This window comes from Larus michahellis, chromosome 9 (assembly GCF_964199755.1).
Source record: "Larus michahellis chromosome 9, bLarMic1.1, whole genome shotgun sequence".
Lineage (NCBI taxonomy): Eukaryota > Metazoa > Chordata > Aves > Charadriiformes > Laridae > Larus > Larus michahellis.
The window spans coordinates 46,067,245-46,088,959 of NC_133904.1; the positions used below are offsets into that span (position 1 = coordinate 46,067,245).

The 21,715-nt window shown below is 44.0% G+C and overlaps 1 protein-coding gene across 1 annotated transcript in view; it reads right to left on the reverse strand.

The window, feature by feature from the left end:
- Window positions 1-807: 807 nt before the first annotated feature.
- The window catches only part of LAS1L (LAS1 like ribosome biogenesis factor), a 33,618-nt gene continuing 12,710 nt past the window's right edge, over window positions 808-21,715 (reverse strand). The window contains exons 8-13 of the mRNA XM_074599944.1: window positions 21,032-21,117; window positions 18,853-19,068; window positions 17,525-17,660; window positions 16,597-16,976; window positions 14,031-14,172; window positions 808-1,236 (exon numbers count right to left, since the gene is read on the reverse strand). Of these exons, the coding sequence (XP_074456045.1) occupies window positions 1,146-1,236; window positions 14,031-14,172; window positions 16,597-16,976; window positions 17,525-17,660; window positions 18,853-19,068; window positions 21,032-21,117 (1,051 nt within the window). The 3' untranslated portion in view covers window positions 808-1,145. The remainder of the gene's footprint in view (window positions 1,237-14,030; window positions 14,173-16,596; window positions 16,977-17,524; window positions 17,661-18,852; window positions 19,069-21,031; window positions 21,118-21,715) is intronic.

Genomic DNA, 21,715 nt, shown 5'->3' on the forward strand with positions numbered 1-21,715 from the left:
TCTAAACTTGCGATTCATCCTGCCCCACCTACTGCTGCGCTTGTAGGGCCCTTTTTGTACCTCTTTTTCCAGAGCACGAGCACATACGTCAGCAGTAGCTCTGAAGAACTACAAAGATGCCATTTCACAGCGCCGCGCCGACACGTTCCTCTTCAGTCCGTAAATACTGCAAGTTACTGGACTGACTCTGCGAAAGGCCGCGTCTTACCCTCTGGCAGATACACTCCAACAAATTCTTACTGAGGAGTCCTGCCATAAATACATGCTCAAACTCCTGTTTTTTGATAGGTAATTCCAGAAGCCTCCAATTTCTAAGAACCTTTAATCCAGGTAAAGGAAACTGAATTTCGGAAAAACGAGCTGTAAGTCCTTTTTCTCAACAACTTTCCAACAAGGCGCTCAAGCCCATCCCTGCCGCGATCGCACCAGCTCTCGCACCAGTTACCAACCCCAGCCAAATCATGAATAGAAATAACATCAAGTAGAAAACTAATTAAAAAGAGACAGTAGCGGCCTCAAGACTACCACTTGAAAAGAAAAAAAAAAAAAAAGGTGAGAAAAATAATTTTCAAAGACGTTTATGCAGTAGAGTGGGTTCAGCCGTGCTATAACTAGGCTGGATCCCTGAAGCTTCATGTGAAATCCCAGCTAGACGAAAATGGCAGCACCATCTTATCCTTGCAAAATCATGGAACCAAGACAATATCAGCGTCACTGAAACAGGAAGGGCTCAATAGGCTGGCTGAGGAGGACCAGGGAACACTCTCCAGCAGACCTGAGTGAAAAAGGGAAAACAGGATGCAGAAAGAAGGTTTGCCTTCAGTCGGTTGTATTTATTAACCACGAAAACAAATTAAGGAGCACTGAAGGATTCCAAAGGGCTCCCACTGTATTTGCCAAACATCAACTAGAGCTAAAAGTTCATGACAGTGGTTAAGCAAGGCAATGGTTACTACACGTGGGACTTAAACCACACCACCTTTATCAAACATTCATTTTACATGGCAAAAAAAAAAATTAAAAAAATCAGTAAATCTTCAAGAAAAAATAATATCCTGGGAGTGACTGTTTCCCCATCACCTTTACTAGTTCTTCCACGCCACTTCTCTTGTGCAATACTGAATGCCGCAGAACACTCTGCTCTCTTAGAAAAGTTGGAGGCCGCTTTTTATTTTATGGAAGTCGTTCTGGGTCCATAACAATCCTCCTGTCCCAGGAATATTCAGTTCTGCAGAGCTGCGAGAGGAAGAGAAATAAAGCACATAAGCACCGAGCCGATTCAGAAGCTCACATCACCGAAGTCATTCTGAAAGCACTTTCAACTTAAGTTCTATTTCCAAAATAAAACGTTACGATGCCCATAGATTCTGCACACGGCGTCGAGCCACTCCTATGGCTTCGCACAGAAACCGGTGCATTTACAGAGACTTCAAAGGAAGCTGTTGTTTGGCGACACCCACAGCGCGCTCAGGAACTTCTAATTTTAGAAGGTGGCTCACTCCAACAGGCGTAAAATCCCTTTTCGTTGGGGAAGTTACCCAGGGCTGAGCCCCGGGAGATCCCCCACAGACCCATTTACGTGGCTCCTTAACACAGCGCACAACGCGACAAACGAGATTTTACACCGTGTTCCCCGGCACATGGCACTGTCAAACATAAGGCTCGAAGAACAGTTGGAGATCAAATGTAAACCTTTCCTTACCTGAAAGTTTTACTACGCCAAGGAATTTAAATCCCTACCATGTTGTTAAGTGGGTCAGATAAGGGTTTGGTTTTTTATTCATTACATGAGAAAGGTGAAGATGAAAGCTGAATTGTCAATAAAAAAAAAAACTCTTGAAAGGATCCACTTGAAAGCTGGTATCTGACATTGTGAAGGAGAAAAAGGGAAAATCTGGTTGTCTTGTGCATGGTTTTCACTTTCTCTGTCCCTTATGCCCAAGGAGAGCTCATGCATTCCTAGCTACAGCCCGGCATCCTCCGGGATAGGAATACCTTGCCAGCCTACTCACTGTCTTCACCCTTCAGCACGTATTAACCATCCCTCTCACCTACCTGCTTATGCATCTCATCCTTAGGACAACAAAGTCCAGTCATTTCCCATGGCCCTTAAACCACGAATCCCATTTTTGAAATGTCAGTGCCACCGCTTGATGCGATCCCTAAAGCGATTGCCTGTCCCCAGCTCCACCCTCAGAAAACTTTCCAAATGGTCGTCATTTGCCAAATTTGCCCCAGCTGCCAGGTAAAACCGACACTGGGAGTAAACGAAAAGCATCACGAGAAACCAAAATGCCTGCCCGAGGATGAGAGCAGCTATTCAAAGGTTCAGAGGTTGCCACAGAAACACTAAACACAAACTTTGACAACACACACACACACAGCGCCCACCAGAAAACTCACCGCAGAACACAATCTTTTGGGACCAGGGAGGAACTACAAGCTTTTCACAGGAACTTACGCCTCACGTTAAAACAAAAACCCCAAACCTCTGACGGCAGAAAATAATTTCTGCAAACCAGACTGAGATGTTTGGAAAGTTTGATTCATACAGCAACTTCAAGCTACACCCCGAAAAACTCAATGCCTTTTCCAGATGTTCAGTACTGGAATAACTGGCTCTGGAGCAGAGGCTGCTCCTCAGAGACAGATAATTTCTCCTTGAAGGTCAAAAATGCCTCTTAGACACTCCCTGGTGAGACAAAACGCTGCCAGAGGCCTTGCAGAGAGCGCCAACACAGAACCAGCCCAGCTATCACACCCAGCGCAACGCCGGCCTTCCTCCGGCTGCTGGAAACCAGCCCGAATCCAAGGCTGCTAACGGGGTGATTCTCCCTCCCTTGTGATGCGTATCCCTCGCCGTTCCTGACTTCACAGACCCGCTGCCATTCCTAGGACAGGGGACAGACGCTGACACCGTTCCCTGCCTGAGCTGCGCTGCGCCAAGGCTGCCGAGAGCAAGCTCATGGCGGCAGATCAGCTGCTTCTCCGGAGGGATGAAGCTAGAGTATCGCCAAGCAGAGCAACAGCACTTTAGTACCTGGGATTCAAGGCAGAAAGCACCTTTTCCATCATCAGCGCTACCTTGGCCCCCAGCCGCTTCCTTGCCACAAGTTTTTTCCAATAGTTTATCTGCAAAGACAGCTAAATGCGTTGACAAGGCAGGACAGCCTCAAAATTCACTGGTCTGGGCTGGATTCAGCTCTTTTTGAACTATTTTGCTTCTCTGAGATTCAGGCTGTTCTGTTTTGGCAAGAGCACGCTTGCCTTTGGGAAGATCTGACGGCAAACCAGAGGAACTGCGCGTAAAGGGTCCCACAAGAGGCCAAACTGGGTGGTAAGGGGCAGGCACGGGAACAGCAGCAGGGAAAGAACAGAAAATGACTTATCCAGCAACCTCCTGGGGGAAAACTCTGCGGGTAGCCAGGCTGTTGCTATCAGCGTAGGGAAGGCACCTTCTCCAATCGTCTGAACCTCCAGAAACAAGAAAAGCAGAAACAGAAGTGAAACACAGGAACTGAGACGGGCTCTTGATTGTCTCTCAAGATTGAGTTCACCTTTAAAAGGGAAGGGAGGTCGTCAGCCGAAACCTATTTTCCCCGCTACGTAATCAAGTTTTGGTACAGATTCATAGGAACTCTTTCATAAGAAGCACAGACCTCAAACTAGGCAGGCAGAATTCAGGCAGACGTCGAACAACGTACATTAAACGCATCCTAAGATCACCAAGTGCTCCAGTCTCACCCGTGGACCTGGTGAATTAGGGCTGCGGCAAGAGGTTCTGCTTCCCCAAAGCCCTTTTTCCAAATTTATGTCAAACTCCACGCTCCAGGAACCCCTTTCTGCAGCTCATTACCTTCATTTGCTTTAAGTTTGCGGAGCCAGAGAGAAAGACAAAGATGGCCACAGCTTTTAGAAAGGACGTGCCCCATTGCCTACGCTCTAAATGCTTTTTCCAAGAATCTCAGGGATATTTTCAAAGCAAAGCATCAAATTTTCGCGATCCCTCATGCCATACTGCGGTGCCCCTACCGCAAGCCTGGCAGAGCAGCTCTCTGCAGGTGGAGAAGCCGGAGGGCAGTTGTCGAAGGAGAAATAAACAGCAAACACACCCCTTCTGGAACAGCCCGTACAAGCCCCTTTTGAAGGGTATGCACAAAACCCTCGTAGCTGCAAGACAGCAGACAAAGTTTCGACAGAGAGGAATACATGAGAAGTAGCCAAGAAAATCCGCCCTGGGCAAGTCAGACAACCTTTCCGATGCCACGTGGCCTTTGGCAAAGGGAGAAGCTGCTATGAGAGGGAAATGAGAAGAATGAACAAGCTGCCGTTGTAACGCTCCTGATGAAACTTGGATTGCTTCCAGGCAGAGCTACAGGAAGAAATCAGGTTCTGCTCCTTCTTATTTGCGCTAACAACAGGTTTTCCTCATGTTTCTCTCTGAACTTTTTTTCCTTGGCCTCCTGCCAGGCTGCCACCTGAGTGGCAGCAGGCGTTTGCCCCTTTGACCCACGCACAGAGATGCCGAAACGCGTCTTGCTTTTGGCCTGCTGTGCACTTTTTCATTTTCTACCCAGGTATTTTCTTGTAATACGAGCTGCACGACGCGTTGCGCTGTTCAAAAACCGGCCAACTGGAAGCAGCACAGGAGGAGAACAAGAAAACCACCCCCTTGGCTGAACGTAGATGAAACTCTTGCAATCGCTCCTCTCTGCGTCTTAAGCCACAGGGAGAGCAATTCCTGGGGGCAGAGGGGAACGCAACCCCTGCTGGCTTTTTTCAGAGCCCGCACAATGAAGCACGGAAATCCATATACCCGGCTTCCAACTTCTCCAGTCTGCCATCAATACACAACCAAGTCCTCGCCATGATGAAATTGTATTTCGAAACGCGGTCCAGGCATCTTCCTCCAGAGGACCTTAGTGCTACTGATAAGGGAAGGAAACATTAATTGGTCAATTAGTTTGATTTAGACCATTGCAGAATTTCATCTGCCAACACGAGACAGACTTTTCTTCTGCCAGATTATTTGCTGCCCATGACCCACTCGCCGGAATGGTTTACTGGCCGGCCTAGAAAGAACACTCAGTCACAGAGGTGAAAGGACAGCCTAATACTTACTACCCTACGAGAACTCTACCATTTAATGAAAATAAAAGATATTTAAATGCCTTTTTCCTCCCCCAGTCAATCACAGATCAAAAGATCTGCAATTCTGAAGGCAGCAAAGAAACACTCATCCTTTCGAAAATGAGGAAAAAAAAAAAAAAAAAAGACACATCTGTTCATTTTGCAGGCTGCGAGACTCCGAATGCTGTCAGGTGAACAGAAGCTGCACGATGAAATCAAACCCACAACCCAAACACTCCCATGTTTGCTCCCTGAGTAGCCAGAACTAGGCGCTTCAGAAGACAGCACAAAACCAAACAGAAACAATAAAATATAGGTATTGCAAAGTTGCTTTTTCCTAATCTGAGGCCCTTTGTGGTTAATTTATGTGTCTTCAAGTATACTCCTCCTAAAAAAGAGTACTAACTAGATTCGACAAGATATAGTCTTACTGTTACTACAAATACCTCAAATTAGTTTGACAATTACTTGGTTTTTTGGACAAAAGCGGTTACATGTGGAGTAATCACAAAAGTGGTTACTTTTCTTGAAATGAGCACAGGTTTTGGGTCTTCCAGATCCTGTTGTAACTCCTCCTGCCCACCCTCCATCCCCCTGTCCCTGGCAATTGTGGAACAGAGGTTTGTCCTGAGAAATGGTTTGCCATCTCTCCCTGCTCCCCTTCATGCCTAAATACGAGGAAACGTGTCTCCAGCCACCAAACCACGCTCCTTGCCCACAGGTTTGCTTTTTCTCCAGTATCAAAAGCAGTTAACAACAATAAATTAAAACGAATCCACCTTCTGGATTTGCCCGTGGGCTTTGACTCCTCTTTTTCCCGTCTTTGAACTGGTTCTGTCTTGTATAGCTTTACAGCCGTGACCCCACTGGTGCCTTAAGGCCCTTCAGGACCTTTGTGCCACAAAGACACGCAGCGCAGAAGCCAAGGAGGTCTGAAGAAGAAGAATCGTATGATTTGAAGCAAAGCCTCAGATTCTTTCGAGGCACCTTCTGGACAACAAGGTCTTGTAACTCACCCAAGAATCACGCAGGAGCAATTATTACAAATCTTGTCATTGCCATTATTTAAAATGAAGTTTCTTCAAAGATGACAGCAGCAAATTCTGATTAAAGCAAGCTTCAAGACAATTTACAAATTCCTAGAAGCAATTAATTGTATCTCTATGGCAATTTCACCGTGGAATATATGCTAAAATTATTTCGTATTAAAATACGAGGAAAAGGCATGCAGCAATCTATGCAGAAGACTATTTTCAAGACAATATAAGAAAGAAAACAACAGCCTACAGTGAGTAGAAATTGCTAAGTGTGACCTTTGCTATTTTAAGTTTCCAGGATACTGCTTTTTCCAGAGTACTGCTGCTGCGCTTCTCTTAGCTGCTCCCATATTCCACCCAAGAAGTGGCTGAACTTTGGGGTTGGCAAGACGATTCCATATGCACCTGCTCTGTAGATTGCTTCGGTTTTCTCTGCAGTGAGAGTTCAAGAAGCACAAGCAATTCTGTGCTACGCAGACCAGGCACCACCACTCCGTGCAGGTCTGCAATGCAGCAGCTCGTGGGGACTCATTCTGCTTCTGTAACATAATCACGAGGCACTGCACTGCAGCAGAAATCACCTCTTAGGCGATTTCTTCGGCAAGTCACCTACATCACGTACACCGCTTTCCCCTCGTCTTTTATTTCTACGGTGCGTGAAGAGAACAGAATGCTGTAGGTAAAAAGTGAACGATACCCTCAGCCTTAACTGCAAGGTATTTACCGGTGGCTCAGGCTTCCCCTCCCTTTTTAAAAGCAAAATATGGTTTCTAAGCCAGCCTGTGTAATTGGTTTCACTGATGGCTAGTTCCATGGCAACATCAGAATAAGCCTCTTCGCAAAGCGCCACCACAGAAATTCCACCCTTGCCCCCAGGACAGGCACTGCAAGAAAAGATCTAACTCCAGGGCAATCTCCTACGTTGCACTATAAAATGAAACGGCAGCTTCCTCCTAACCATAAAACTGCAAACAATCAATCTACACCAACCACTCTGTCATGAATTCCTTAATGTCACCACATGTTTTTTCAGATCCTTGCAAGCACCAAATAACTAAGCATTACCTACAAGAAATGCACCAAAAAAACCTGGAAAAAACAGGTCCTTCCAGCTGTCCGTTTGCAGGTATCAAGAGGAGCGTTTTGGCAGACATGAGCAAGAATTTATAATGCAAATTAGGACTGTCTCTTCCAGGCAGAGAGGAGCTGCGTGCCTTGGCAAACATTTCTGTTCCGGTTACCGGCAGCTTATTCTCCAGGTCAAGGTAGGGGCCACAGTCAAGTGTACAGGCAAGTCCTGTGGCACACAGCGCGCCGCTGCCTGGAGATGACCCATGTTATTCCAAGGTTCTTGCCTCTGCCAAGTATCTCCTTGAGGGAGGGGATTCTGCTGCTCCACTCCCTTCTGGTGAGACCCTACCTGGAGCACTGCCTCCAGCTCTGGAGCACCCAGTGTAAGAAGGACATGGACCTGTTGGAGCGAGTCCAGAAGAGGCCACAAAGATGATCAGAGGGTTAGAGCCCCTCTGCTGTGAGGACAGGCTGAGAGAGTTGGGGGTGTTCAGCCTGGAGAAGAGAAGGCTCCAAGAAGACCTTAGAGCAGCTTTCCCGTACCTAAAGGGCATACAGGAAAGCTGGAGAGGAATTTTACAAGGGCACGTAGTGATAGGATGGGGGGTAATGGCTTCAAACTGGAAGAGGGGAGATTTAGATGAGATATTGTGAAGAAATTCTTTGCTGTGAGGGTGGTGAGCCCCTGGCCCAGGTTGCCCAGAGAAGCTGTGGCTGCCCCATCCCTGGAGGGGTTCAAGGCCAGGTTGGACGGGGCTTGGAGCAACCTGGGCTGGTGGGAGGTGTCCCTGCCCAGGGCAGGGAGTGGAACTGGATGGTCTTTAAGGTCCCTTCCAACCCAAACCACTCTATGATTCTATGATCTTTAGCAAAATTTCCCATTACAGTTACACACGTATGGTACAGAGCAGAAACTTCTGGACATTTATATACTTCAGTTAAGCCTGGAGCCCAAGAACCTCTTGGAAATCTCTAACTGGCTGGCAGGTTTTTTTCTATCCTGTAGCAATGTATTTGCTCTTCTTTTGTGCACAGACAGGTTGAACTAGCAGTTCCCCACAGCCATGTCTGTTCTGCGTGACTTGCTGCTTCTTTTCGCATACCCAGAAGCAAGGATCACTGACTTTTAATTTGTTGCAAGCAACAGAATCATAACCAAGTCCTAGAAAATAAAACCTAGAGAATATGACCTGAAGTATGGGTAAGTAACAGCTCACCTGTGTAAAACCATTAAACAGTGCATTCCAAAGAGCAGTTTATAAAGAAACTGGTTCATTTGTAACTGTGAGAATCTATTTCAGTATCTCATTAGCAGTATAAATATTTTTCTCATTTTGTTTTAAAACTATAGCAACTGCATAGTTACGCATTTTCTTAAATTTGTTTATGACCAAGTACAAATCTGACTTTCCAATGCTTTTTACAGCATGGAGGGGAGAAAAATATCCCCGACAAATTTGTTATGAGAAAGAGGCCTTGCTATTTCCTACCATGCATATTTCCTACGCTATTAACATTCAGGGAGAAGGGAGGATGAATGCATCCTAGGACATCTTCCAGAGTGTGCATCATGCTGTCAGGGTCCAGATTTAGCTGCACATCAGCTCCAGTACGTAGAAGCGTTTGCACCAGCTGAGATCAAAGGTCTGGGTTGCCCGTCTCCAACTATGTTCAAAAGCAGATGCATAAATAAGCACACAAGCAGAGAACAGAAGAACAGTGTTCCCAATTACCCTCCCACCTGCCAGCAGTTAGTGAATCAGACACTTGCTGAGCCAAAGGTCAGCCTTGTGTTTAGATGCACTTGATGATGTGTGGGTGTTTGTTATGTGTTTGGGGTTTTTTTTTTTTCTCAAGATCCTTTAAATATGTGTCTTTGCAGATTATTCAAGCAAGAATCTCAAAGCACCTTCACAGACACTGAACCACAGTTCCAGCTTCCACGTTAATGACACTGTGATGCTTTGCTCTTGAAGCATGATAAGGGAAGCAGGTTTGGGAAAACCAGAAATCTTACCCACTTTGGACATTTAATGGATTTGCAAAAACCCTAACAAGTCCTACCTCCCAAAACTCTTTCCTATTACCCTGAGATGCCCTCCAAATCCAACAAATTAGATCACATTTATTCTGAAGTCACCGGAGGTGATATTAAATCAGGGACAGGCTGGAAGCTTTACCAAGTCACGATTTAATCATAACACTCGAGTTCTGCTTGCCAGTGCTGTAAAGCTGCTGAGGCTCGAACTGCTTCACATGACTCACCGCAACAACCGCGCATCACGAAAGCAGCTCCAAGCGTCAAAGTTTGATAAGAAGGAGAGAGGAACATAACGCTGAAGGTGCAGCAGGACCAGGCGCACCCAGTTACTGCTTGCTTCACGGTTCTTCTTTCTTGTTGTTAGCAACTATGAGGGAACTCTAAACACACAGGGCTTTTTCTTGTTGGAATATAACCAAAAAACATTGGAAACACTCTCTAGAAACATCTCCAGGTCAGCTGCCAGCATCCACAGCTGAGCCTTTCCTACAAAGGGCTAGCAACCAAAACATGTAACAGTAGGAGGAAGAAAGATCTAGTGGGGATTAAACGAAAGCAGCCAAAACCAAAGTAAAGGCAACGAGAACACAGTTAATTACCTCGCTAATGACAGAGCAATAGAAACTGCAAGGTTGTTGGGGTTTTTTTGCCAGCTGCAGGAGCAGCTAGTAGTACACTGATGGCACAGACTGTTGAGGAATTTGGGATATAGGAGAATGTTGTCCTGGTGATGTATCTCAATTCCTCACCCTCCCCGTGAGAGTACAGGAGCATATTGCCACTGTTGGCACTTTTATTCAACAAAAACAAACAACTCCCTGCTCAACTCTCACCACCACAGACGCTGGAAGCTGTAGCAGAACGACCACTGGTATGGGGAGGGAAAAGGAGGCAAAGCAGCTGGGGCTGGAAGACCAACAGAAGAACCACCAGATCATCTCTCCAACCTCCTGCAACTAGAGGATTAGAGGTAAAAGAAACAGACGCAGATTACCGAAGTTCCAAAACCACTGCTGTTACCCCATAACGTGTGGAATAAAAGCAGCAAGAATAAAAACATTGGTAAGCACATCAGCTGCAAAAATTGGGCAGCACCATAGCAATAGTTTCTGCTTGCTGTTTTCTCTTCAAAAATACCCACATTTCTCAGGAATCCAGAAACAGAAAAGCCTAGTGGCTTTTCCTCCCCCCCCCACCCCGCCCTCTTCTGGGGGTCTTTTACACTACCCCTCCTGCTATCAAGCTCAGCCTTTTAGGTAAGAGGAATTTGGCAAGGATGGAGTTTGTTAATCTCATTTAGGCTCCTTTCCCATGGAAGGTTGGACCAGATGATCTTTTGAGGTCCTTTCCAGCCTGGGCTATTCTATGATTGTATCATGATACTTGGAATGGAACAGAGATGCACGTGAGATGACTTATATTCCATGATAATTCAATCAAAACTTTATATTCTGAATTCTATTCTAAATTTAATTTAACAGAGATGTTTCCACACTCAGAGTAAAGCTGTAAGTAATCACACTTCAATACCAGCACTCACTTTAACTCCTGCTGACACTAGCTAAGATTTTGTTGCTCTCCAAAGCAAAATGACAAAACCCCCTATTTATTAGTGATTTTAGTGATTTTGTTTATTAACAAGTGAATTCAGTAATATGTGCTGTGGATATTCAGACAGCAAACTTCGGCATGGCCAAGTTCTAGCTCCTTTAACATCTACATCAGTGGTGTGACATAAACTTTATATCAAGAGGAATTCCTTTGCTTGTAGAGCAGAACCTGAAATCGTCAGGTGATCTTTAACTCCTGTTACTCCAGAAACCACTCCAAGAAATACACTGGGATTACAGAACACCCGAAGCCTACAATACACAAGTCAAAAAGGGCACATGCTCCAGCTGGTTTCAAGTAGCAGCTTACAAACCAGCCAGAACAGTGAATCACGCTACTCCGCATACGCTTCATTACAGCCTCCGTAATGATGATTCCAGCTACTGTGCACAGAAAAAAATCAACCGAGCCAATGAGGATCACATTAAGAAACCCCCACCCACCTCTTGTCAGAGCCTGCTGACTACATGCCAAATGGTACTGATTACTGGAGCCAATTAGAGTTCTGCTGCAGCTCCTTATTCTTACCAGTGATCTCACCTACCTAAACATCAAGTCAAAGAGCTTTACATTTAAAGTCTCCGAGATCAAGTATTCTATCATTTGTGACTACAGTCGGAGTGCCGAGGCTCTGCAGACCGGAAGTAGATCTGCAAATTCCAGCAATTTGCCTTATTCCCAACATGGAACATGTTGCAAGAAACATGATTCATGGCTGGCTGACACCAAAGGGCCCTTGTGCTGATTCAAAGCGGGTTTTTGTACCTAGTATAGATTTACCCTTCTTTTTGGGATGATAAACTATCAGAAGACAACTGGTTACCTGCTCTCTTCACAGTCTGAAAGGAAACTCATGCAGTGCTCAAAGCACAGGTCTTGTCAGTGATTAACATCATTTGAGAGGACTCAGAAAGGATAACTCGTTTAACCTCTCTTATATAGAGAGGCAGGTCTGATCCTGTCTCTCCAAGTGTTGCAACCAAGGACTTCACTAAGCATTTGGACCATCAGAAAGAGGAGCAGCAGGAAAGGATAGTTTCTTTTTGCTTACCTAGCAATCTCCAAGATGCTAATTTTACATTTCGGTTGGACAAATGAAGCAGAAACAATACCCTCTCAGCAGGCCTGAGCTGACAAAAGAGCAGACTAGTCCCAAGGAGGATGACCAAGAAGATGAAGAATGGAAACCTCGCTCTTTGGAAAGTTTGGAACTGGAAGCTAATCTGAAGACAACTCTGAATATGTGGAAATATAAATATATGCAAGAGCACATCTTCCCAATGCAACACCCCAGGCTGCATGACTGTCACTTAAGTTTTTTGGAAGCTACTGGATTGCACCCATCTACTACAGGGAAAGAATCACTGATTAGAAAGTTATCCCATCAAGTGTTTAAGAAAATAAATGCCATTCATTTATATTCTGAAGCGTTCCTTGGATTAAAATACATATAATCACATCTCCTATTGTGTGTGTGACAAAATTGATTTGACAGCTTACAGCAATCAAGTTCCTTTGACTTCAAAGGGTGAAATAATGACCCTATTAAAGCGTCTTCAATGGGATAGTTTAATCGGGTAAGGGTCATTTAGTAACAGAGGTGATCTAACTAAAGTTTTACAGAAAGCTACCATTATTTCCATGACAACCTCTGTTTCTTTACTGAGGTCAGACCTGCAGCTTAAATTACCAGCTGCAGCTCTGAAAAGGTCACTGGGCAACACCATCATACTGTGGCTGAGGATCAGAGCCCCAGTTCACAGAAATGGAGTTTTCAAGCTTGCTGAGGCTGTGCTAATAACTTCCAAACTGCTAAGCAGCAGTATCTCATAATCCTTGTAATGGTTTCTTTTAGAAAGAGCAGAAGGAGTGCAGATGGTAAGATTACAAGCTGGCTTCCTCAAAGGATACCATGGAAATCACATTTTTGATTGCCAATTATGACACTGCATGTAACTTTCAGATAGCGCAAAAGACCCAAGGAGCGCAAAACAAAAGTACATTCCCAGAAGGGAATGAGAACAGCAGCAATTACAAATAGCAGCTCTCGGACTCGACGATGGGAAAAGATGAAGGAGACAAACGCAGAGAGGAAAGCGTTGAGTATATTCTTTCAGCTTCAAAGGATGACAGTTAGAGCTTCATGAAGTAACTTCCTGAGATACTGGCGAGTTGTCACAGCAATACAGGTAACAATAACTTCTGCCTGACCGCGTCCATCACCTATGCAAGCATACTGTCAGACTAACGCACTGCAAACGAGCAGGAAGAGCTCCCTGTTGCGGTGGGGGAGGGCGAGGAGAAGAGTATGTCCTAGGTTGGGTTAACCATCGGATGAATAACTGCGACTGTAGTGACATAGACCTTACTCAGGAAACGTACTATAGTCTGCGTTTCAAGCGTACAGAAAAGAGACATGTTTACATTCACTGATGAGAAACTCTCAACATATTCACTACCCCAGTTACTTACAGGCAATTCCTTCCTCAGGCGTTACAGAAGTAATCTGCAGTCAGCCACCTCCTATGGCTACCTTCTCTCCTCACCTTCAGGCTTTTCCACTAATGCATCACAAAATGCTTCAGCAAACCACTGTGCATTTTAGAATGACTCCTCCTTCCTATACAAGATTAGGCAGTCTGGGAAAACAGACACTGGGGGAGGCTAAATGACTTCCAAGGCTTCTAGTCCTGAACGCTTGATTTGCAAGGCCACAGTTGTTCCCATTGAAGTCACTCATCCCACTAGTATCACCTGGCAGATTCTGCACCAGCTCTCAGTAGCTTGCTTTAAAAATTTTGCACTTCCAGATTAGTAACTCTAAGGGTCGGCAGACTGTATCTTACTAACAGCATCAGACAACACTGAAAGCTGTCAGCACCGTCTGAAGAGCAAACTGTTACGCTATTACGCCAGCACTGCAAAGGCGCTTCCAAACACACACATCACTTGAAAAATCCATGAGATGCGCAGTCAGTAAATATTAGAGATAGTACTAGCTATTTGGGTCAAACTATTGAGTCAAACAGAAGTAAGAAAGAAATCTCATCCTTAATTTTTCACATCATATTGTACAAGGCGCAGAGTGAAAAACGCATTTCATGTTTCAGGGGCAAAGTCCTGCCCACACCATTACTCACGTTGCATTGGGAGACTTCCACTCATCTCTCACTGGCTGATCAAGCAGGGACATCATGGAATAATTATCCAACATGAGAGCATCAGGGTCATCTGTCTGACCTGGGAGTTTCCCAAGAGGAAAGTCTTTCCATCGTATTTCATCTGGGTAAAAACAGTACATCAGTGAGAAGTCTGAGATCCCAAGGGAGATTTTCAAAAAAACAAGATTCCCCCCCCCCCCAGCCCACCAATATTGTCTCATGCAACTCTGCCATTCAGCAAAAATGAACAATCTCAGGTACACGGCAAAAATAAGTTTGAACTACAGTTTTAACTTAATTAATTTTACTTCTAACCTTACTATCTCTTCAAAAGGTGGTCACTGTAGTATGTGAGACGACAGGGACACATCTGGAGTCATGTAACATCACACAGTCTACACAGTGCAGCTCGTCCAAACCACTGTGAGACGATGTCCATTAAACGAAATCCCACAGTATTTTAGAGCAACCCTCCGTATTTACCTTCCTCTTTTAAGCATACTTTCATTTGAAACATACACATTGACTCACATACATTAACTTTAAAAAAACAGTGCAACAGTGACTAAAGAAGAACTGAAGCCACAAAAGTAGAAGAGTATATGGCTGGGGAAGCCTAATTAAGCAACAGAACAATTCTGGACAGACAGGTGGGCTGGGATGAGATGGCAAAGAAAAAGAATATGACAATGCCTTGGAAACTCCGCTATTTGTTTTTACGAGCACCTATTGCTGCTCCCTCTCCATGACTTCACATTTGTTAGATTTGGCTTCCAACGGGGGCCAGAAACTGTGCAAAGGGAAACTATCCATCACAACTGATAACATCAGCGAACCCATTCCTTTACATTGCGGTGCCAGGATTTCAAAGGCAGTTCCCAATAGGGAAATCCCCTTTCACGTTTCATTATTACTTCACATCCTACCAAATGAAAGATACAAATTATTATGCGTCATTGTTTTGACGATAAGATTTCTTAAGCCGATGTGCTTTCTTGATACCAGAACATTTATTTCTGGAATGCTTACTAGCAGTTCAGCGAAGACCAGGAGACAATATTCAGAACATACGGCACTCCGCTCCAGAGAGCCAGCAATAATTACACAGACTATCTGGGATCCCTGCTAATCACGTACACTTGGCCATTTCCTCCTCTTTGCCTGAAACGGATTTGTTTTATGTACCTGGTATCTGCTCAGAAATCCAAGCATTGCCCTAAAGAACCAGCAGATTTATTTGGTTTTCCTTTTATACTGTTCTTGGGCATTTAATAGAACAATAGGTCTTGACAAAGGATAGTACTTTCCAAGTGCTACAATTTTACTATTAAAAAAGCAGCAGAAATAGCATTTGGTAACATCCAACACAGCTGTAAGGCAAATTACCATTATATATATATATATATTTAACAGACTAAGCCCCCTCTTTCGGGAACAAACTAGTACCTAGTTGATATCCCACATGTTGTCATGGGTTTGTACAGACTTACTGTCTGTAGTTCATATTATTTAAGGAGCAGCTACACAGATGTTATTCAAACAGAAATTAATTTTATCCACAAACAATTACATAAACTGAATCTTCACAAAAATTAGGTGGTTCAGGACACAATGTGCGTTCCTTCAGTGAAAGCTTTGCTTGATCTGAGCCAAAGTCACTGAAGCAGAGGACAATTTTGCTTCTGTTCTCAAAACGTGCAGCTCTAACAAGCTGTTCACATCAGCATAACTAACCCAAGCTGCTTAAGCAGATCTCTGGTGGTTTTGTTTGGTTTTTTGTTTGTTTGTTTTTTTGACTTGGGAAAACTTTCCTGTGAGTGAGGTGCGCGAGTTCATTATCTTCTAATGGCTGCTCTTCTTCTTCTTCCTTTAAATATCGCTTTCCCTCCAACCCCCTTCCACCAACCTCCTCCTCGTGTCTCCAAGTCCCTCCATAAATCACTCATCTTCTTAGCTACAGAACCCTTGACCCCAACGAGAAAGTACAGCTACCATAATAAAGCTAACAAAACACTGGATATACTCTTTATTCCCTCTAAGAACTTGCCTTGCTCCTTTCTTTTGCTTGCCACCATGTCATAACAGCAATTTTCCTGGAGTGTAAAACTTACGAGCATATGATTAGTGTTTTCCAGCACAGCCAAACTGTGCTTTCAAATACCCCAAGTCTGACAAAAAAAAGTTCAAGAGACATTCATATTTCCTTTGCCATTCATAGCTGGCATATATGCTGCCTCATCAATTGGATATATTGAGATTTTAAACAGTTTAGAAAAGCCTGATAAAAAATTTAATGAGGCAGTAACACCATGCTCCTGGAAAAAAGCACTCGCAGTATTTTAAGAGTTTGAGAGAGATGACTCCTGCACATAAACAGAAGACTGGAAAAAAAACCAAACAAACCAGTTTTCAGCGATTTGGCATTTAGATGATTTTGAAGCACACTTCAATACTGGCCAGGCCCAGAGGGCTGAGATACCTTTGCACGTCAATCAACATTTGCCAGAGACAAAGATTGTCTAAGTCTTACAAAGTCATTTTTTACCTGCAGTGATTTGCCAGGCGGATCCTTTCAGCGCTGCCCTTTTCTCAGCAATAGCCACCGCGTTACCAGAATGAGCAAGTCCTTCCAAAGGATTAGTTTCAGTTACCATCTCTTCTTCCTCCTCCTCCACCTCCTCTACACCATCATCTCTATCCAGCACATCTTCCTGTTTCTCGACAGTCTGCCCTTGATTTTTAACTTGATTTTCTTGCCTGGCCCTCCACTGTAAGCTCTCTATTGTGTAAATTGGCTGTTCACTGCAGTCTGAAGAGAGGCCTGGACTGGACAAAGGGTCACCTCCTTCCGTGTAAACATAAGCGAGATAGAGAAGGTTCTTCCGTGAAGTACGTGGCAAGCGAGGTCTCATGATTGAGAGGATCCTAGAAAGGAAAAGGGCAACATAAAAATCTGAAAAGCAAAAGAGATTCCAGATGAAGACTATCAAGCTGAGCAGCCTTTTAAGTGTGAGTTTCTTCCAGGACAGCTCGCTCATATAGCTCCTCTAACAGGCCAATCTGATTATTCCCTGGTGGGTGGATGCTGAAATAATCCCTTTTTGTGATTACAATTAAGGACTTTAACTGAATTCCTGCTTTGCAGTTTTCATGTGAAAAAGCTACCATGTGTGCTATATTCGTACCACCTGTATAAGCAGTCACATCTCTGCTACCAAGTCACTTTTCTTTTGACCAGGTTGGTTCTTTAATACCTCCCTAGACAATTTCCGCTTTTAATTTCTCCTCCTTCTTCTCAACGGGGAGATGAGCAGCAACAAGCAGGGCTTCATATGCACCTGCCACAATTTCTACTAGATGCAAAGGAAAGGAAGGGAACGCGGCTGTAACTCAGCATATCACAAGGGAGCAGGTCAAAGCTCTTACAGAGCACTGTTTGCCGTCCCTTTTCTAGGTCACAGGATCAAACTTACAGTTCTAGAAGGTGTGGGGTTGCCCAGCAGGGAGCTTCCAAGCAATTATTAGTCAGTCTTATCCATTGCAGAGGAACTTTGTGGAGGAACAGCTCTTTCACAGGTACCTGCTTGTTATACTCTCGGTTTTTATTCCCTTCAAAGAAGATAAGGAAAACAATAAGGTGCTCAAAACTCACTAAAAATACGCCGTTTGCATTTTTACTGGAATACTCATTGTCAAATAAGCTGGCATTCCAATCCAAGTCCAAGACCAGCGGCACTGACCAAATACACCAAGGCTGTTACAAGGGACCTGCCAACGCACTGACAGCTAAGTTAGCTCCACGAGACACGACCACGGTGAGGTGCAGACGTTCCCAAGCTGGTTATGTGCATGCCACCCCAGACAGGAAAGCCACAGGATGCATTTGTACAGCATTGTCCCAAATAAATGCAGTATACTGCTGCTGGGACCCGAGATCATTCCAAATAGCACTGCAATGAGTAGTCTTAACAGCTGGGAACTACTATCATTCAGGGATCTTGGTACATAATAAGACACGCTCAGCGCCAACTGAAAGCATCAGACATGAATCCGTGACTGCCACAGATACTGGCAAAATCTTGGTGCAGACTGAACCAGGCCGGGAGAGGAGAGAAGAGGTGGCAAAATTAACCATCTGGAAGCCTCCTCAAGGACACGCCATATCGCAGTATAGAAGTCCTGTTACAGAATTCCTGCGACACGCTTCCAATAATTAAAGCTCTTTTGTGCCCCTCTCTCTAGAGTGAAACATACGGTTCACCAATTTAAGCAATTCTTAGGAGTTAGGAACAGAAAACAAAATATTACTTTTCTGGGAGTTTAGAAGGCATGACAAATCTTGTGATAGGATTAAAAAAGGACAGTACGGACTATATAAGTATCTTGTAAAGGCAGGCTTCTGTTCAGTGAGGAAAGAACTGGGAACAGGGAACTTAGGTTGTACATAACACCTTCATTTGTTATCTGCTACTGTCATTTCCTACAAGTACTAATATCTGAAAAAAATAGCACTTAAGGGTCTGATCTTTCATGGAAGAGATTGGCTTTTCCTGTCTTGAGGAGGCTGCAGCAAAGTTGCCAAAAACAGTGTCAATTTTTTTGCTAAGAAATGCATGACATACATAAGCTGCAGGTTGAAAAGTGTAAGAAATGCAACAAGAAAAGCTCTACCTTCACATGACAAAATGTAATAATTAGGTTATTGCACTTTCCATCTAAAGGTCACAGCACTCTCCCCCGTCTTCCCAGTACAGAAGAGACTCTCACATTTTTTACAGGCAGGAATTCCAGACATACTCACCAGAGTTTACCCTGCCAATGCCAGTCAGGATCTCAGAAATCCAGTTGATCAAGAACTGAGACCGGAGCTCTGAAGAGTCAGAGCATTCCTTCAACTCTGTAAACATTTTCTCTATTAGGGTCTGTGCAAAACTTCGGGAAAGGAGGCCTGTCAGCAAAGGCTGCCAAAAGCAGTAAAACATCTGTGGAATTCTGAACTGCCATACCTCTTTATTTGCTGCAATAAGAAGAAAAAAAAAAAAAAAAGAGAGAAACCAAAAAATTACTGTTCTGTAAGTTTTTGTGAACCATGGGTGCTACACTTTCTTCAAACCAGAGTAGTTTGTTCTGAGATCACTGGTTCCAAGGTATTTCCTGGGATCCTCAACTGAACCCGGAACTCCTGTTTTCTCATGCTAGGGAAGTAAAATAAGCAGCAAATTGATAATTAACACAACAGCTCAATGAAAGCAAAAAATACAATGCCTGATCTCACCACATGGTAAACCACAGGAAAATCTACCTGTTTTGCAAATGCCTTTCCAGTTTCAGCTTATTTCACACATAATGAAGAGCTATTCTGTTTAAAAAAATACCCCAAAGCGAAGGCACATTTGTCACGTCCCACTTTTAGGAAAGAGGCAGGGTAAGTGACTTCAGGTTCGTAAATTCTGAATGGCGCAGACTAAGGTGAGATAAATCTCAAGGTCCATATATAAACATTTATTAGCTTCCCAAAATGGTTAGTATAGGTCTTAACAAGTCCACGATAATTGGTTAGGTATATAACAAATTATGGCAAGTGGTGAGGTATGCATTGTGTTACTGAACAACAGGTATAGGACAATTTATGGCAAGCGGTACTTAAGGTCGTACTTCAGGTTGTTACTTAACAACTCTAGCTGTTACTTCACAATTCTAAGAGAAAAGAGAAACTGAGGGATAGAGAAAGCAAAAGACAGAAAAAGAGACAGAGATAAAGAGTTCACCAGTCCTGGTTCCAGCGTCTTTTTCAGGGAATCTTCCCAGGCATGATCTTCTTTCTTGGAAAAATCTTCCCAGGTACAGTCTTCTGTCTTGGGAAGAATCTTCCCAGGTGCTATCTTCTTCTTTTGTTTCTTCTTTGTTCCCCCCTAGGGGCACTTATTTTCCCCTTTCACGTTTGCTGAATTAGCATGGTCCACCTTGTCGAGGACAGCCTCGTCCCAGGTTTCTCCCTTCTCCCAGGTGACATGTAGCATGATTTGGGTGGAGAGACGAGTGCCATAGCCATGCATGTTTAGCATGATGTCTATAATCTTCATTAGCGTATGCAGGGGTGTACGCTTCCATATGCATTTCGCGGATAATGAAGCAAAGGTCACTGATCGGACACAATGGCCTTGAGAACTGAGAACTAGCAAGCTCACCACACAAGCGGCAGAACCACCCTGTCTTCACAAGACAGTTCTCCCACACTTTCAGGTGCCAGAAGTGTTAGCCTTGTCAGTTCTTTGACAGCCAGGCCTGCATTATTTACTTCCTTGTGAGTGTTTGAGGCATTCCATTGAAGGCTTGGAGGGCCTTCTGCCCCTCGTCAGGGAATTTACAGTCTGTCTCTTACGACACTGGACAAAGCAACAGAGAATCAAAAAGCTCCTAAATTTTTACTACTGTAATATAGTCACATAAATTTGAGGATCTTTCTTGGAAAGTTCTTTGGCTGGTCTTTCCAAGAGGTCCCAGGGAAACAGACAAATTATTAATTTTCATTGCCTCTTGGTACCTCATCCTCTTGCAGAAAATCCATGCAACTCCAGATGTATGGGCAGCAGCATAGAACTAAGGTGCAACCGGTGAATGAGGCTCAAAAAACCATTTAGATTTGCTTCAGATCTTCAATGTAGAAAAGAAACTAGTGGGAGTTCATGAAATCAGCAACTACTGCAGATAAGGGCAGAGATGCAAGCTACAAAAGATGTTCTGGCCAGGCATCATTCAGTGCCGAGAGGCACCCGTCCATGGTAAGGGATTTATGTAAAAGCGATAGCTGAGCATTGCTATAAAAAGGTCTGGAGAACAGCTCAAAGGATGTTTACGGACCCAGATACATGAAAAATATGCAGGGAATTACAGATTTCAATACCATGAGAAAAAAGGAACAGACTTAGACATAACACTAGCTACGCGCTTTTTACTTATGTGGTGCCCAAAACACTAACCTTCATACTGGATATTCAGCATCTTCAGACAATCCATCTTTGGGATGAGAAAGCCGTCACTGAGAAGAGCTTCAGCCACTGTCTCCCTAGAGCAATCAGAGAATCTTATTAATATCACTTACTCCTCTACATATCAAAACACTACTTGCAACAGTTCTGAAAGAAGTCTGAGAGCCAAATATACCTTGAACTACGGTGAGATGTAGCTTGTTGTAAGGCACTAAAATCATACGCCAGTTTTGGGCTAGATATAACCCACTAGACTTGGAGGGAATGTGCAGTTGTGCAAACTGGAACAGAACCAGAACCATTTCTGCTTGAGTTGCAGAGGCAACTTGGTATTTCTTGGTATTTCAAAAGCACAGAAACATTTGCCCTAAACGTTTCAAAAGCATAGGAGCGTTTATCATATTGAAATACCTATGGTTTGCAGTATGATCCAAACCTTCTGCCAGCAGGCCAACCAAGATTTGAGGACCTGATCCACAGAGCTAGGTTAATTTTCAGGGGGAAAGCCACCCTGCTGACTTGCTGGCAAGGCACACCTTAGGGTGCAGTTCTCAAAGGAAAGCAAGAAGCCGAGTCCTTAAATTAAGCATCTTCAGAAGTACATAGGAGACTGCAGGAACAACCCTGCCTTCAGCCAAGAAGGAAAGTACCATTAGTCAGTCCTTCAAAAAACTA